Below are 16630 nucleotides of genomic sequence, written 5' to 3'. Positions count from 1 at the left end.
AATAAAATCTATCATCAATACAAATGGGAAAAGGATGTCACCCAATCACATTGAGAGTTTCAAAACCTAGATATGACAATTACTCTCAAATTTTGATTTTCTCTTCTTGGAAAGATTTGCCAAAACTTGAAATGGGAATGAGCAAGCGTATATAACTCTTTTTTTAATAATTAGTACATGATAATTATACATAATAGCAAGGTTCATTTTGACATAATTGTACATGCACGAATATAATTTGCTCCATATTAATCCCCAGTACTTCCATTCTCCTTCCCTTCCTCCCTTCCTCTCTTCTTGGTCCTCACCTCTACAGATCTTTCCTCTACTTGTTTATAGTTTTTTAAATTAGTGCTTTATAGACATACATAAAAATGGAATTCACTGTGGTGTGTTCATGGATATACATAGCATAATTTGGTCAATTTTATTCCACAGTTTCTCCTTTTTCCATTCCCTTCTGTCTCCCCCTCAATCTTCTTCCTCTACCCCATTGATAGACTTTGATTTTCATGCCCTCCTCTTTTTCTTGTTTTCTAATTTTGCTCTAGATTTCACATATGAAAGAAAACTTTAGATCCTTGACTTTCTTAGTCTTGTTTATCTCATTTAGCATAATGCTATGCAGTTCCATCCATTTACCAGCAAATGACATAATTTTATTCTTTTTTTAGGACTGAGTAAAACTCCATTGTGTATATATACCATGTTTTCTTTATCCATTCATCTGTTGACAAGCATCTGGGCTGGTTCCATATGTTGGCTATTTTGAGTTATTCCACTATTAAAATTTCATAATAGTATGCTGACTTTAATTCTTTTGAATAAATACTAATAAGTGGCATAGCTGGGTCATATGGTAGTTCCATATGATTGATTCCTAGTTTAGGGAGGATTCTCCATACTGCTTTCCAGGGCTAATTTACAATCCTATCATCAAAAGTATGAGTGTAACTTTTCCCCCACATGGTTTCCAGCATTTATTACTTGTATTCTTGATGATGGTCATTCTAATTGAAGTGAGATGGATTCTCAATGTAGTTTCTATTTGCATTTTCTGATTGCTAGGAATATTGAACATTTTTTAAAAGGATTTTATAGTCACTTATATTTCTTCTTTTGAGAAATATCTGTTTAGTTATTTTGTTCATTTACTGATTGGATTATTTGGGGTTTTATTGGAGGTTTAGGTTAAGTTTTTTTAGTTCTTTATGTATTCTAGATATGAACCCCCTGACAGAGGAGTAACTGGCAAAAATTTTCTCCTTTCATAGGCTCTTTCTTCATGCTCTTATTTTCTTTGCTATGTAGAAGTTTCTTAATTTGATGCTCTCTCTCTTATTGATTCTTGGTTTTATTTCTTGAGTTTTAGGAGTGTTAAGGAAGTTAATGCCTACAACAATTAGTTGAAATGTTGACCTTGTTTTGTTCTAGCATTTGCAAAGTTTCTGATCTGATTCCTAGGTTTTTTATCCTTTTTGTGTAGACTTGTGGGCAGGGTGAAAGATATGAGCCTTTTATTTTTATATATTTTTTATTCTTCTACATGTTGATATATAGTTTTCCCAGCACTATTTGTTAAAAAGGCTATATTATCTCCAACATGTTTTTGGCTCCTTCGTCTAGTATTAGATGACTGTATCTATGTGGGTTTGTCTTTGTGTCTTCTATTCTATGCCATTGGTCTATTTTGATGTCAATACCATGATATTTTTGTCACTATACCTCTCTATATAGTTTGATATCAGTTATTGTGAGTTCTCAAGTATCACTCTTCTTGTTCAGTATTGCTATGGCTATTCTGGATCTTTATTAATCCATATTTCCTTAATAAAATATTAGTAAACTACATTTAAAAACACATTAAGAAAATAGCATACCATAATCAAGTGGGTTTCATCCCAGGGATACAAAATTGTCTCAGCTGGTTTTTGTTTCCAGTTAACAATGGTCTCATTCCCAGTTTAGAATGAGTTGAGAAGTGTTCTAGTCCTAGTCGTAGAAAAATTGTAGTGATTCTTTAATGTTTGTTAGAATTCAGCAGTGAAGATATCTGGACCTGAGTTTTTCAAATGGGAGTTTCTTTTTATTATTAATTCAGTCTCTATATTTTATGGGCTTATTATTTCTTCTTGAATTAGTTTGGTAGTTCTTTTCTCATGCTTTCTAAGTATTTATCCACTTAAGTTAGTTTTCTAATTTATTTTCAGGAACTCATTCTCTTTCTTTCTTTTTCAAGTGTTTGGTTCTCAAACCTAGAGCCTAGAGTACATGTGTTCATGGTCGGCAAACTCCCTACCATTGAACTAGGCAAGTTCCCAGCCCCTCTCTTTTATTCTGATCCTAACAATTTGAGTTTTTTCTTCCTTGATCTTTCCTTTTATCCAATTCCACTGACAAAATCTTGATCCAAATAAAATTCATCTCTCTGCCTTCATTACATCTACATAAACAGATAAATTTGTGTAAAAAACAAAACATAATTATCTTGAATGGACTTTCCCAATTTTAATATTCTGAGAATATAGGGGCTGTTGGGAATGTCCAAGACAGTGATAGATGATGAGAAAAACTGAAGTCAAGATCTCACATGAATCACAATGAAATTCACTATTACATATAATATAATGCACAAGAAAATTTTAAAGAATTTTTCATATGAGTCAAATACTTAATATATACAGCTCACTACCTGTCATCACCTTGAACTGTATCACAGGTAGCTACCCTATGAGTCATCTTGGGTTATTGTATTTTGGTTAAAGAAGATATGAGTTTAAAATTGCATATTAAGTAAAAAATCAATCCAATGTTGACTTCTGGAAGGCTACATGTGGAATCCTCTTCTGTATAATTTTATACACTGTGTAAGAAAAATAAATATTTACATTTTTTTCCTTCATGCTGTTTAATCCCTAAACTCTAGTGGAAATACAAATTCATCTTATGAATTCATATAATTCATCAGGATATTGAACTAGCCTCCAAGGGGAAGAAGTGACCTCTTCTTTCTTAATACAGGTAAGGTGTGCACATGATAATTTTGTGCCATTTGGGAATAAGGTGATTGACCTAAATGAGTCCTCTAGTATATATCAGTCAGGGTTAGTTCAGGAGAGTCACAATTCCTAGTTATTTTGAGCAGGAAATAATTTAATTCAGATAATATCATATTTAAATATTATTGGAAGGACCCACAGAAGGAAATTTTAGGAGACTTCAATCAAACTTTCAATTTCAAAACTACCATTATGGCCAAACTACAAAGGTCCAGAAATGTGCATGCTATTTCTTCCAACACTTAAGAAAATTGGGCTTCATGTTGAAGACATCCAATGTCGATGATTAAACAGAAAAATCACATAACATGTGTTAAGATTAATCTGTTGTCTCTATTTTTATTAAAGCACAATCAAGTTCCTAAAAATGCTACTTTTTGTTTAAAAAATGTGCTCACATAGAAAAAACAATTGATGAGTAAATGCAGAGGTTTATAACTCAAATAATTTTAAGTTAAAAAATGAAAATTAGTCTCATTAAGAGACAGCATTTTTAGAACTATTACAACATTTTCAGTGAGATTTTATCTAAGGAATCAAGAATTTTTAATTTCAGAGGTAATAAAAATAGAAAAAACAAATTGTTCAAAAGATACTACTTAGAAGTGTGCAGCATACAATTCCAAGACTGAAAAAAAAAAAAAAAACCTAAGAATAAAGATGTGACTATTTCCACAGGAGTCAGTTCATCCCAGTCAGTGCCCAGTAGGCAGACCTTCAGGGACTCAAGGTATTTGGTGAAATGGATTCCAAAAAGGGAGCAGCTAGTAACTAAGGGAGAACCTCAGATATCTTCTTGGGGTGGCTGCATCAGGCTTGCACAGAGGAATCCTGTCAGACTCAATCAAAGGATAATAGATTTTCAACCACATGCTCTACTCATTCCAACCCTTAGAATGTTGTAGAAAATGGAAACCATCTCTTTCACACCAAGGTCTCAGAATACTACTTTTTATTTTACATTCAAGAAGTTCCAGATGCTTCCACAGCTTTAATTCTAAAGCCTACACTCAAAGAACACAGAACTTGTGTGCAAATATTTTTACTTATAGGTACAAGAAATGGTAGGTAAAGGGGAATAAAAGGAAAAGAGGAGGTTTGAGAATAGGAAGACAGTAGAATGGATCAGACATAACCTTCTTGCATGCATATATGAATACACCACCAGTGAAACTCCACATTATGTGCAACTGCAAGAATAAGATCCTAATTAGAATAACTTATACTCCATGCATGTTTAATATGTCAAAATACACTCTGCTGTCATGTATATCTAAAAATAACAAAAATTTTTAAAAAGAAATGGTAGAAAGAGAAAGGATAAAGCAAGCTTATTTGACTAGATGTTCCCATATTATTAAATTCACATTTTTTTACACAGAAAATTATCTTAAGAATGGGACAATGAAATTTATGGGTCTAGAATTATTTAAACATACACATAATTTTCTTAGTATATTGTTCTTTCACCTGCAAGAGGGGGTCCTCATTATATTGTATTTATTATTCAAGTCAAATTTTTCAGGACCACCAATGAGTTCTAGTCATCAATTTTCTCATAGCCTCTTTAACCTCCTTGTTTCTGAGACTGTAGATGAGGGGATTCAGCATGGGGATCACCACTGTGTAGAACACAGACACCACCTTGTTCTGGTCAGTGGAGTAGCTGGACTTGGGCATCACATAAATGAAGGTAATGGTCCCATAGAACAGAGTGACCACAGTGAGGTGGGAGGTGCAGGTGGAGAAGGCCTTGTGGCGCCCCTCGGTGGAGCGCATCCTCAGGATTGAGAAAAGGATGTAGACATAAGAGACAGCAATAACAAACACAGTGACCACAATGATGGAGCCTGAAGACATGGCTGGAATTATTTCTGAAGTAAAATCATGAGAACAAGAAAGCTTTAAAAGTGGTGAATAGTCACAGAAAAAATGATTGACTTTATTGGGTCCACAGAAAGACAGACTTAGTAAACAGCCAGTAAATGTCCAAGCATTCACACATCCACCTAGGTAGGAAGCCCCCACTAAGAGCATGCAGACTCCAGGGGACATGTGGGTGGAGTAGAGCAGGGGCGAGCAGATGGCCACGTAGCGATCGTAGGCCATGGCAGCCAGCAGGAAGCACTCAGCTGTCCCAAAAGTCACCACAGAACAGAGTTGAGCTACACAACCAGCCACAGGAATAAAAGTTCCCTTCCTAAGGAAGCCTGTGAGCATGACAGGTGTGACTGATGAGGAGTACCCAATGTCTACAAAGGCCAAATGGCAGAGGAAAAGGTACATTGGGGTATGTAGTTGAGAGCTGCTTCTGATTAACATGATTATGGTGACATTGCCCACTAAGGTGACAACATAAATTCCTACAAACACAACAAACAAAATGGTACAAATTATAGCATTCTCTGTCAACCCCAAAATAATGAACTCTGTCACCATTGTGCAGTTTCCAGTCCCCATTTATATTGGGAATGGTCCCCACTGAAAGAAAAACAAGTAGCTGTTAGAGTGGAATAAAATAGTATCCTTTGCATACTTACTTTTACAATCATTGTATAATGTAAATTCCCAAAACATAAACACTCATTTGCAAATTTGGGGAAAAATATTTTCATATAATACCTCATGCAAAAACTTGATAAAATAAATGCTCATCAATTCATGGCCAGGAATATGCACAACCCTCCCCCCCAACCCCACCCGCCTTTTTAAAACACACTCAAATCATGTGTGGGTCATATTGTTAGTTCAGGTGTTCTGGGAAGAATAAAGGTGAACCAGAATAGAACAACTATTTTTCTTTTCTTTCCAGAAATCAGTTGATTTCAAGAAATCACTGGCCTCGATACCTATGTGCTCAGCCAGCCACATTATTACCTTTCGATTATTAACAAAGGTACTTAAATCCTGTATATGTAACATAACTGATAAATAACTATTATTATGAACACCATACACTTATGTGTCTGAACTTCAAAGTGCTACTGTCCTTATCTTTGTATGGGAGATAAGAAGGAATTTTGCCAAAGCTGAACAAAGTTTAACCTTTTAAGGAAAATACCAGTAGCTTATTTTGGTGTCATTATGGCACAGAAGCAACATGTCAGGCAGAAATGCCATGAGCTTTGGAGCCTTACAGACTTGGGATCCGGCTCCTGCTTTGTCACTGACAATCTATGGAATCTTAGACAATTTGTATAAACTATTCAATACCCATTATTACTTTGTTTTTTTAAAAAAACATACCTCACAGGATTCTTATTTTTAATAAGACAATATATGTAATAATAACAAGCACTGATAATAGAAATATGGGTATGAGCAAAAAATAGTACCTTAAAATTACCAATTCTTAACTTCTAATATATAAATGAGAAACAAACCTTTCTGTATCAATAGAAAGGGAACACTATTACCTGTAGATGTATGTACCTCAACAATAAGAACAACTAATAAAGAATTTTCAGTGTAAAGCAAGGCTATATTTATGAGAAGTTAGATCTTTTGGGATATAACCTCTTGAGTACAATTACTAGTGTGTGAAAATTCATTAGGATGATGAAAATTGCAGATGCACATTCCAATATAAAAGGATTGTCTAATATTAATGGATTTTTTGTGTGCATTAGACTTTTTTATATGAAAAATTCTGATGGATTACTAAAACCATTCTAATTATACTTACAAGGGTAAGCAAAGGTACAGTGTCCTAGACACAATTTCAATTAAATATAGAAATCTTTCTAGAAGAATTAAGTGCTTATGAGATTTTTGTATTTCTAGATGGTTTTACCTTTGCTTTTTAATTGAACTCTTTATTTTAAAATAATTGGAGAGTCACATACAATTGTAAGAAATAATAACAATTCAGAAATCCTATATTCCTTTTACCCAATAATAACATATTGTAAAATTATCATGCAATATTCCAACTAGTATATTGACAGTGATACCATCAAGATGTAGAATATTTACATCACCATAAAGATCACCCATGCTACCTTTTATAACCCAATGATTTTCCTTCCATTCTCATCCTCTCCTTAACTTCTGGCAACAGCTAATATGTTCTCATTTCTATCATTTTATTATTTCAAGACTTTTTAATTATATAATACCCTGTTAGTTAGGCATCTAGTTCATTTTTCTTTTAACAATTTTTTCCTTAAAACTTTTGCACTATACTTATACTACTATACCTTTTCTTTACTGATGTAATTTTCCCAGTGATAACTCTTGGCAACCAACATGACTTCAACCTTCAACCTTCTTCTCCCAACTCCAACCTGACTTCAAGTGGTCCTTTCTCCCATTTTTTTCCTTATAGGTTGTTGAGAAGATACATAACCTATTCCTACTATACTAAGATTATATTTGATAAAATACTCTGGGCAAAATTATAAATGTATACAGTATCTGTCTCACATGAATTCTTCTTTCTGATAAGAATGGAAGATAAGGGAAGTGATACCAGGAAGATGGTGCTGGCGATTGAACCTGGGGGTACTCTATCACTGAATGCATCTTCAACCCTTTTTATTTTTTATTTTGAGACAGAGTCTCATTAAGTTACCCAGGCTGGCCTCATACTTATTTTCCTCCTGCTTCATCCTCCAGAATCACTGGGATTACAGGCATAAGCCCTCATACCTGGCAAGTATAGAGTTTTCTGTGTAATTAAGATTATCAGCCTAAAATAGTTATAACTATAAGATATTTTATAAACCTCATGATAATTGCAAAGAAAACACCTATGAAGACAAAAAAGAGAAAGGAATCAAAGAATGTTACTATAAAAAAATCAACAAATCATGAAGGAAGACAGTAGAACAGGAAAAGATGAACCATGAAAGAGAAAATAATTAGCAAAATGGCACTAGTAAGTCCTTACTTATAAATAATTACTTTAAACATAAATGGACAAAAATCAGTAGTCAAAAGATAAATATTCATCCAAAAAGCTGTCAGAATTAATAAAGGAATTCAATAAAGTTGTAAGATAAAAAACAAAAATATCAGCTGCTTTTCTATACATTAACAATGGACTATTTGAAAAGAAATTAAGAAATAATCCTATTCTAAAATAGTCCAAAAGAGTAAAATACATAGGAATAAACTAAGGAAAGAAAAGATCTGTACCCTGACACCTGCAAAACATTGATGAATGTAATGGTAGAAAATATAACCAAATGAAAAGGCATCTGTGTTCATAGATTGGAAGACCTAATATTGTTAAAATGTTCACATTACTCAAAGCAATTTATAGAATCAAGACAATCCTTATCAAATCCCAATTATATTCTTGCCATAAGTGAAAAAATTAATCCTAAAACTCATATGGAACCACAAGGACTCCAAATAGCCAAAATAATCTTGAGAAAAAAGAACAAAGCTGAAGCATCATACTTTCAAAATACCTTTACAATAATTGAAACAGTATGATACTGGTATAAAGATAGACATATGATCAGAATAATAGATAGGAATTTCATATATAAACCTTACAGGCATGCTCAAATGATACTTAAGTGCCATGACTACATAATGGAGAATGGAAAATCTCCTCAACAAATGGTATTGGGAAATTAAATAAGTGAATATAAATGGATCAAATTAGACCTCTATCTTATACCATTTGCAAAACTAAACTCAAAATGGGTAAAGACTTAATGTAAGATTGGAAACTAAAAAATTTCTTAAACAAAACATAGGGGGCAGCTTCACGACATTGCTCTGGGCAATGATTTTTTTTTTTTTAAATTGACCCAAAGCACAGGCAATGAAAGCAAAGATAGACAAAAGGACTGTGTCAAACTAAAAAGCTCCTGCTCAGCAAAGAAAACTATCATCAGAGTGAAAAGGCATTCTATGGAATGAGAAAATATTTGCATGTACCTGATAAAGATTTAATTTCCAAAACATATAAGGAACACTTTTAACTCAATAACTAAAAAAACCCTCTAATAACCCAATTAAAAATGAACTAAGAAGACATATAAATAGCTACATAAAATTATATCTCTTCCAAAGAAGACAAAAATAGCCACTGGATAATTAAAAGATGATCAATGTCACTTGTCATTACTTGAATGTAAATCAAAACCAAAATTAGATATTGTCTCATGCTTGCATAAATGGCTATTGTTTTTTTAAAAAAGACAAGAAGTGTGTTCATGGATATGGGGAATTTAGAGTCTGTACACCATTGGTGGGAATGAAAAATGGTACAGTCCCCTGCCGCAATCTGGCTGGGCACAAATCAGGAGCCACTCAAGCAGGGACAAACTTTATTTCCGAACTCCCTCGAACGCCACACACACGGCCTTCTCCCAGGACACACCACACACCAACCGGAAATCCCTCCTCCGGACCTTCCCCAAGCAACGCCCCCTTGCCTGACAGTAAAGGTCAAATATACAATACAATCAATCCAGCATCACAGCAATTATATATAGCTTAACTCAAGTCATCATCTCAATGGTTTGCTGGCATCACCTTTCAAACATTCCCTCTGGCAAATGCCAGGCGTCATTCTGACCCGCTGTGGCTCTCAACAGTCCCCCCCAAGGAATACAATATAAGGGTTCATTTAAAAATTAAGAATAAAAAACACTGTATGATCCAGAAACATGTCTTCTGAGTATTTGTCCAAAATAATTGAAATCAGTATTTTCTGGATTCAATTAATCCATGTTCATTGCAGCACTGTTCAAAATAGCTAAGATGTAAAGACTGACTAAATCGCCTTTGACAGGTGAATGGATAAAGAAAATGTGGCATATACATACAGTGGAATTTTATTCAGCTTAAAAGAAAAGGAAATTCTGTGATATGCAACTTCAATGTCCTTTAAGATATTATGCAAAATGAAATAAACCAGTCACAGAAGGACTGGTGTTACATGATTCCACTTAAATAAAGTATCTAAAATAGTCAAGTTCTCTGACTGAAAGAATAGAATTGTGGGTCCAACACCTGAGGGTAGGGGACATGGGGAGTTACTCATCCATAGGCACAAACTTTGAGTTAAACAAGATGAATAATTTTAGTCACATACTCTACCACAGAGCTACACTCTTGACTCTTGAGTAAAGATAGAGATGTCAGAGTTACTATTTTAATTGGCCATAGCATAGATTAAAAAAAATGATTTAACATCAATTCAACAAATGTCTATTTTATGCCTCCTGTATTTCTAGTACTGGACCATTAAATATGGATACAAAAACAGTCATAGAGACTGTATCTTCACACCAGGGAAAGAGGAAGATTTTTAAAGGATTTTTAAAAGAAAAGTAGTAGTAGTAGTCAAGAGTTGTGAACAAAATGTTAGTGGAAAGACAGGAATGAAAGGAATTTAATTCTCCCAGATGTGATCTGGGATGTTTTTATGGACTCATTGACTACCTATTTGTGTCACTCATCAGTCACAGTCACGTTAGGTAGGAGATAGGGCATGGGAAGGAACAGAAAAAGCAGAAGGGAGGTTGCCACCCCCCTGACACTCCACCTGAAGCCCAGCCTCTGAGACAAAACTGGGTCTTTGTGAGGTTAAAGGGAAGAAGTTAGATGACCACAAGGAGAAATTCAAGCCCCTGAAGGGAAAGCCCTTTATATGAAATAGCCCGAGGGACTGACCTAAATTTAACTCTTTGCTTGTCAACATATTTTTAGCATTTCAATTTGTTCCTCTTTTATGCATTTTCCAGGGGAAGGGGGCAGGCAGAAACTTACTATTTTACAGTATAAAAGAAATTGTGTCAGGTTCAGCTGTCAATCAAGGTGCCAATCAACCCCAAATCCACACAGGAGAGAAGTGGAGAGCTAGCACATACCAAAAAAAGCAATCTCCACTGCGTTGATGGGAACTTGAGCTACTTCACAGCTCGGCCCACTCCCAGTACACTCCCAGATTATACTTTTGCTTTCAATAAACCCTTCCTCGCTAACTTCTGCTGTCTGGCTCAATTCTTTGGTGGAAAGGCCAAGAACCTGGACAGTCATGTTTTTTTAAAACCTAAATGAACTGTCTTTCTAGGACACATGGAACCTGACAACATGTCCATTTCCTAATTTGTTGAAGTCGAGATGTTTGAGCTGCTAGATCCTCCAAATGTAGATCATCAGGCTTAGCCTTTTTCCAAAAAAGAATTTCCTATGGACTCTCCAATTCAGGATAAAAGGAACCTGACTTTTAACATAGTGAATATTGTGTTATGTAGCCATAGTTAAAAAACACCACAAGCTAATGGTGGTGATGACAAGTGAACAGGCAATGCAGAAACTATATATGTCAGAGTCTTAAAAAATGTTAGTGTAACCTTTATTGTTCTATTTGAAAACACACACAATAGTGGACCAGAGTAGATAACAGACAGAGAAAGAGAGAGTTATTATGTCTACCAGTAATCAGTGTAACGCATATCATGTCTAGGACAAATCTATAAAATATGGGAAATAACTGGTTGTGGTGGCACAGGCCTGTAATCCCAGTGACTCAGGAGATAGACAGGAGAATTGCAAGTTCAAGACCAGCAATTTATCCAGGCCCTCAGCAACTTAGTGAGACCCTGTCTCAAAATGAAAAATAAAAAGGACTTAGGATGTAGCTCAATGGTAAAGCATCCCTGGGTTAAATCCCTACTACAAAAAAAATGTAGAAATATATTATTTTTAAAGTTTATGTCACTTCTATGAAAATAATATTGCAATTCTATTGGATGCATCTTTGTAAACCAAACCCAAATTATCTCTAAGTGTTGGTGGCATGCATACCTGGGCCACTGAATATGGCCACATTTCAGCAGTGCCACAAACTGCTGCAAGCATATTAGTCATTTTAATCTAAAAATCAACTTAAATTATAGCAAAATGTTGTGATTTATTTTTTCACATCATTTAATTAAAAATAAATGAAACCCCTGAGTATTTAGAAAATATTTCGCTCAGACTTTTACATAATCATGTACACATTTTAGTTCTCTGTCCCAGTAGGTGAGTACATTTAATTCTCTCTCTAGTGAATTGTCTGTGTAATTTTACAAAACAAGTGCAGTAATTAATTCGTAACTTCAAGTGAAGTAAGTAATTTGGGGCAATATCCCAAATGACCAAAATGACACTTAAATATGGCTTTGCTATACAGCAACAATTCCTTGGAGCCTCTCCCCACTGTTTCAGTAGATATTTAACTAGTTTATACTTCTTATTTTTTTAACAACATAGAAATATTTCATTCTCCTGTACATTCCAGAAATAACAAATTACTATTTCAAAGAAACTGTTAGAAATTGAGAACCTATTTGTTATTCCTCTACTTTGAAAACAGGGCTTGGTGTTTTATCTACATCATACAAATTAACACAAGAATCACATGAGGTATGTATCTCCTTTTTTACAGATAAGAAAACAGAAAATCAAGAAATTCTTATAATATTCTCATGATTCCATATACTATAAGAAGTAGAGTTAGAAACTAATGCCAGGTTTTCATGGCCCCAAAGTCCATGATATTTCTACACATCACTAAACTAAGAGCTGGCCTTCCCATGAACATTTAAGTTATTTATAGATTATGTTATTACAATCAGTGTTGTAAATATCCATTTATATATTTCTTGTGCACATAGGGATTAGACTTGCTCTATGGTACACAAGCAGGAATCTAGTATCTGGCACCATAATCCAACTTTAGAAATATGTGTGTCTTTTATATGCCTATTTTCTTTAAAAATATATTTCTGGTTTGAGTCTTTGTCTAGATAAAAAAGAATCTGAGAATTCTGACACTTACTCCTATGTGATGTTGATAGTATACAATTTGACAGAATCTTTGGCTCAGAGCATGGTTGCTGATAGTTACATATGCATTTTAAAAAATATTCTTTAGGGGCTGAGGCTGGGGCTCAGCAGTAGAGCACTCGCCTAGCATGTGCAAGACCCTGGGTTTGATCCTCAGCACCACATAAAAATAAATAAAATACAGGTATTGTGTCCAACTACAACTAAAAAAAACATTTAAAAAAATTATTCTTCAAATAGGGGTTTTTGAAGGAAAATCAAATTATTCTAAAGAATATGCTGGTCTTTAGATTAGAGTCTTGGAAAAGGATGAACGTGACTAGCATTCTCCCCTGTCTTTGCTCATGTGCTATATTTCAGAACCATTATTCTGAAATGCTAATTATAATCTTTCTTTCAATGTAATTTTCTCGCTTTCCTAGCTAGCTACAACACCCTGACCTCCCTAATCCTCCTGCTTGTGTCAAGTGCCCTTACTACTTATTTCCATACCATTGCTTATTGGAACTGGCAAAACTAAAAATAACCTAATGCAAGTCACCAAGTATTTCTATTTACTTATAATGCTAGTCCATAATGTCACCTAGACTGTTATTGCTTCACACAATCCCATAAGCATAAAAAGGTATGATAAAGAAATAATCTAGGACACATTATGAAATATCTCATAACAGTACTAAAAATTCTGTTTGGCCTTTCCATCTTGAATATAGACATGAGCCAGCTCTTGGTATTGATTATAATAATTAACAGTATGATTATTATTCCAGGAAAGTGAGAAAGTCAGAAAGAAAGAGTTATCCAAGTCAATTCTATCTTTATTGGCCCAGTAAGCTGCATAAATAGAGAGAGCATTTACTAAATAGAGAACATAGGGCAGAGGTACATTGGGATGGGAATAGAAAAACTAAGAGCTGGCCTTCCCATGAACATTTAAGTTATTTATAGTTATGTTATTACCATCAATGTTGTAAACATCCATTTATATATTTCTTGTGCACATAGGGATTAGACTTGCTCTATGGTGCACAATTAGAAATCTAATATCTGGGTTCTAAGATAATTGAGTTTTCAATTTTAATATTTTATAGAATTTGAAAAGAAAACTTGTGTACCCAAAGTATTCTATAAGTGAAACAAAATTTGCCATTTTTAAAAACTTAACTGCAAGCTTATATTTAGGTGCACACATTAATCATGGGGTCATTTCAGCCAGTTAAACTGCCTCTGGTTCTGGTTTTGGTAGGCACCATTAAATGGAGAGATGGAGACTGAAAACAATACGGCAATGACAGAGTTCATCATTTTGGGATTAACAGACAATCGCACACTATGTGCCATCCTCTTTGTGGTTTTCCTAGCAGTGTATGCAGTGACCATAGTGGGGAATATCAGCATAATCCTGTTAATCCGAAGCAGCCAGCAGCTTCACACCCCAATGTACCTCTTCCTCAGCCACTTGGCCTTTGTGGACATAGGATATTCCACGTCAGTTACACCAATAATGCTCATCAGTTTCTTAAGAGAAAAAACTACTATCCCTCTCACAGGCTGCATAGCCCAGCTCGGCTCAGATGTCGCTTTTGGGACAACAGAGTGCTTTCTCCTGGCCACCATGGCCTATGACCGATATGTAGCCATCTGTTCTCCCCTGCTGTACTCCACCCAGATGTCCCCACTGGTCTGCTTCCTTCTGTTGGGGGCATCCTACCTGGGTGGTTGCATGAATGCATCATCATTTACAGGCTGTTTGATGAACCTGTCCTTCTGTGGCCCAAATAAAATCAACCACTTTTTCTGTGACCTCTTCCCACTCCTGAAGCTTTCTTGTGGCCATGTTTACATCGCTGAGATTTCTCCTGCCATCTCTTCTGCCTCTGTTCTGATAAGCACATTGTTTACCATAATTGTGTCCTACATATACATCCTCCACTCCATCGTGAAGATGCGCTCCACCGAGGGAAGGAACAAGGCTTTCTCTACCTGCACTTCTCACCTCACCGCAGTCACTCTGTTTTATGGGACAGTTTTGTTTGTGTATGTAATGCCCAAGTCAAGCTACTCAGCTGATCAGGTCAAAGTGGCCTCTGTGATCTACACAGTGGTGATCCCCATGTTGAACCCTCTCATCTATAGTCTGAGGAACAAGGAAGTGAAAGAGGCCATGAGAAAATTGATGGCTAGAAGACATTGGTTTTCTTGAATTAAATCAGATATAAATCCACAAATAACAAAATCAATGATTTGGGGGACATTGGTGCTTGATATTTTAATGATATTTCTCATTAACTTAATTACTTCATGTCAGCGGACTGCTCCTTGTCAATATGGAAAGCCAATGTTTATTTCCATTTTTTGAAGTTAAATGTGTCATTTACACGATCAGCTGCTGGATTCAAAAGAAATATGGATTTTACAAGGTAAGAATACTTCAGAATATAGTTGCTACCTTGAAATCTTTCCTATTTATCAATTACAGAGTCCTATTTAAATAGAGACATTTCAAAGATCAAATTTATTGAAAGTTTTATCTTGTAAAATAACATTTGGGAAAGAAATGCCCAGTAGATGTGTAATAATCAGCAACATTGACAAGTCAGGTAGTTCAGGTCACTTCCTTTAAGGTCCTTCCTAGCCATGAGCAATGGATATTGACATTTTTGGAAACAGTGATGTTGATGTCTCAGAAAAAAACAAAAAAAAACCTACTTATTTTCCTTTTAATTAAACCAAAGCAAAAATGAATGATTCTGCTCTTGGTCCTTATGAGAATCAACTCAGATAGCACAGAAGAAACTAAAGTGAATTTCAGCTGAGGTTTATTATTAAGTCTTCATAGATCAGTTCTAGAATAGAACTTTGGAAGCAGACATTTCATTGGACTTCCCTGAGTAATAGCTGATATACAGAAAATTATGGTTCAAGCCAAAAAAATATATTTGCCATGCACTTCTGTATCTCTCAAGGGGTATCCAGTGTCACTGCTTCTCCTACTGCGCTTTGCAAAACTGCTCAAGATGTAGTCTGGTTATGGCAATTGCCTCTAAATTGATTCCCTACCTCCTGTGTTAACTTCTTCTGCAATAATTTCTGATTCGCATTTAAGCTGATGAATTTTTTATTAGTAGTATAGCAAGACTGTTGGACAAATCCTGAGACAGTGTGAAGGGACCATTTCACAAGCTGACCTCCTATTCCTGGGTTCTTCTCTGACCAGATCAAGGGATAGTGCCTCTTCTTCAGCCTAAAAGCCATTGGTCCTATGTCCCCATTTATGCTTGTTTACCTGCATCTTTATGGACCCATAATCCTCCTCAGTGCAAAGCTTCTGGAGCTAAAGACACCACAGACATGGCCCTAGGCAAACAGAGACCTCTCAAGGCATGCTTTCAGCCTGGTTTCCGACGGGCCGTCTTAGTGTTGTGGTGGGAACCTGCACTCGGCTGGTTGACGTTTTTCACAGGCTGCTTCCAGCTGTCCTCTTCACCTTGCCCTCCACACCTGGCCCTTCAACACCACCTCCCAATGGTGCCTTGAGTGACCCTATCTTCTCCCATGAGGTCAATGGCCATCTGAGTGGTCTTTCTTGAAAAACACATGAACTTCTTCACTGGCCTTTTCCCCAGATTCTCATTCTCAGTGTGCTCTGACCAAATTTATCATATTTCTTCCAAAGCTGCTCTGTCTCCTCCATTTCCTTTCTCAGTAAATGTCACTTCTTGGTGAGACTGGTATTCCAAAAAACGTGGGGTAGTCCTCACTGCACACCT

The 16630-nt window shown here is 35.4% G+C and overlaps 2 protein-coding genes across 3 annotated transcripts; one reads left to right on the top strand and one right to left on the bottom strand.

Annotated features, from left to right (window-relative positions):
• Positions 1-4580: 4580 nt before the first annotated feature.
• Positions 4581-5519, bottom strand: LOC144254402 (olfactory receptor 5P80-like). The gene has a single exon (XM_077797562.1). It carries the CDS (start codon positions 5517-5519, stop codon positions 4581-4583), a length of 939 nt encoding a protein of 312 aa, XP_077653688.1.
• Positions 5520-7929: 2410 nt separating this feature from the next.
• Positions 7930-15063, top strand: LOC144254401 (olfactory receptor 5P4-like). Of its 2 annotated transcripts, none has more exons than XM_077797560.1 (2): positions 7930-7938; positions 14125-15063. In XM_077797560.1, exons 1-2 carry the CDS (start codon positions 7930-7932, stop codon positions 15061-15063), a joined length of 948 nt encoding a protein of 315 aa, XP_077653686.1. The 2 variants fall into 2 exon arrangements, with proteins under 2 accessions (XP_077653686.1, XP_077653687.1); XM_077797561.1 differs by lacking the exon at positions 7930-7938 and adding an exon at positions 8839-8865.
• The last annotated feature ends 1567 nt before the right edge of the window (positions 15064-16630 follow it).

The sequence above is a fragment of the Urocitellus parryii genome, chromosome 4, assembly GCF_045843805.1.
Source record: "Urocitellus parryii isolate mUroPar1 chromosome 4, mUroPar1.hap1, whole genome shotgun sequence".
Classification (NCBI taxonomy): domain Eukaryota; kingdom Metazoa; phylum Chordata; class Mammalia; order Rodentia; family Sciuridae; genus Urocitellus; species Urocitellus parryii.
Note: the sequence above shows the minus strand (reverse complement) of the source record. Positions and strands in the feature narration are given on the sequence as shown.

Coding starts and splice junctions, on each gene's coding strand:
- LOC144254402 (XM_077797562.1), bottom strand. CDS start 5,519: ATGGGGACTGGAAACTGCACAATGGTGACAGAGTTCATTATTTTGGGG.
- LOC144254401 (XM_077797561.1), top strand. CDS start 8,839: ATGAAAGCAAAGATAGACAAAAGGACT. Junction 8,866..14,124: donor CAAAGATAGACAAAAGGACT/GTGTCAAACTAA, acceptor TTAAATGGAGAG/ATGGAGACTGAAAACAATAC.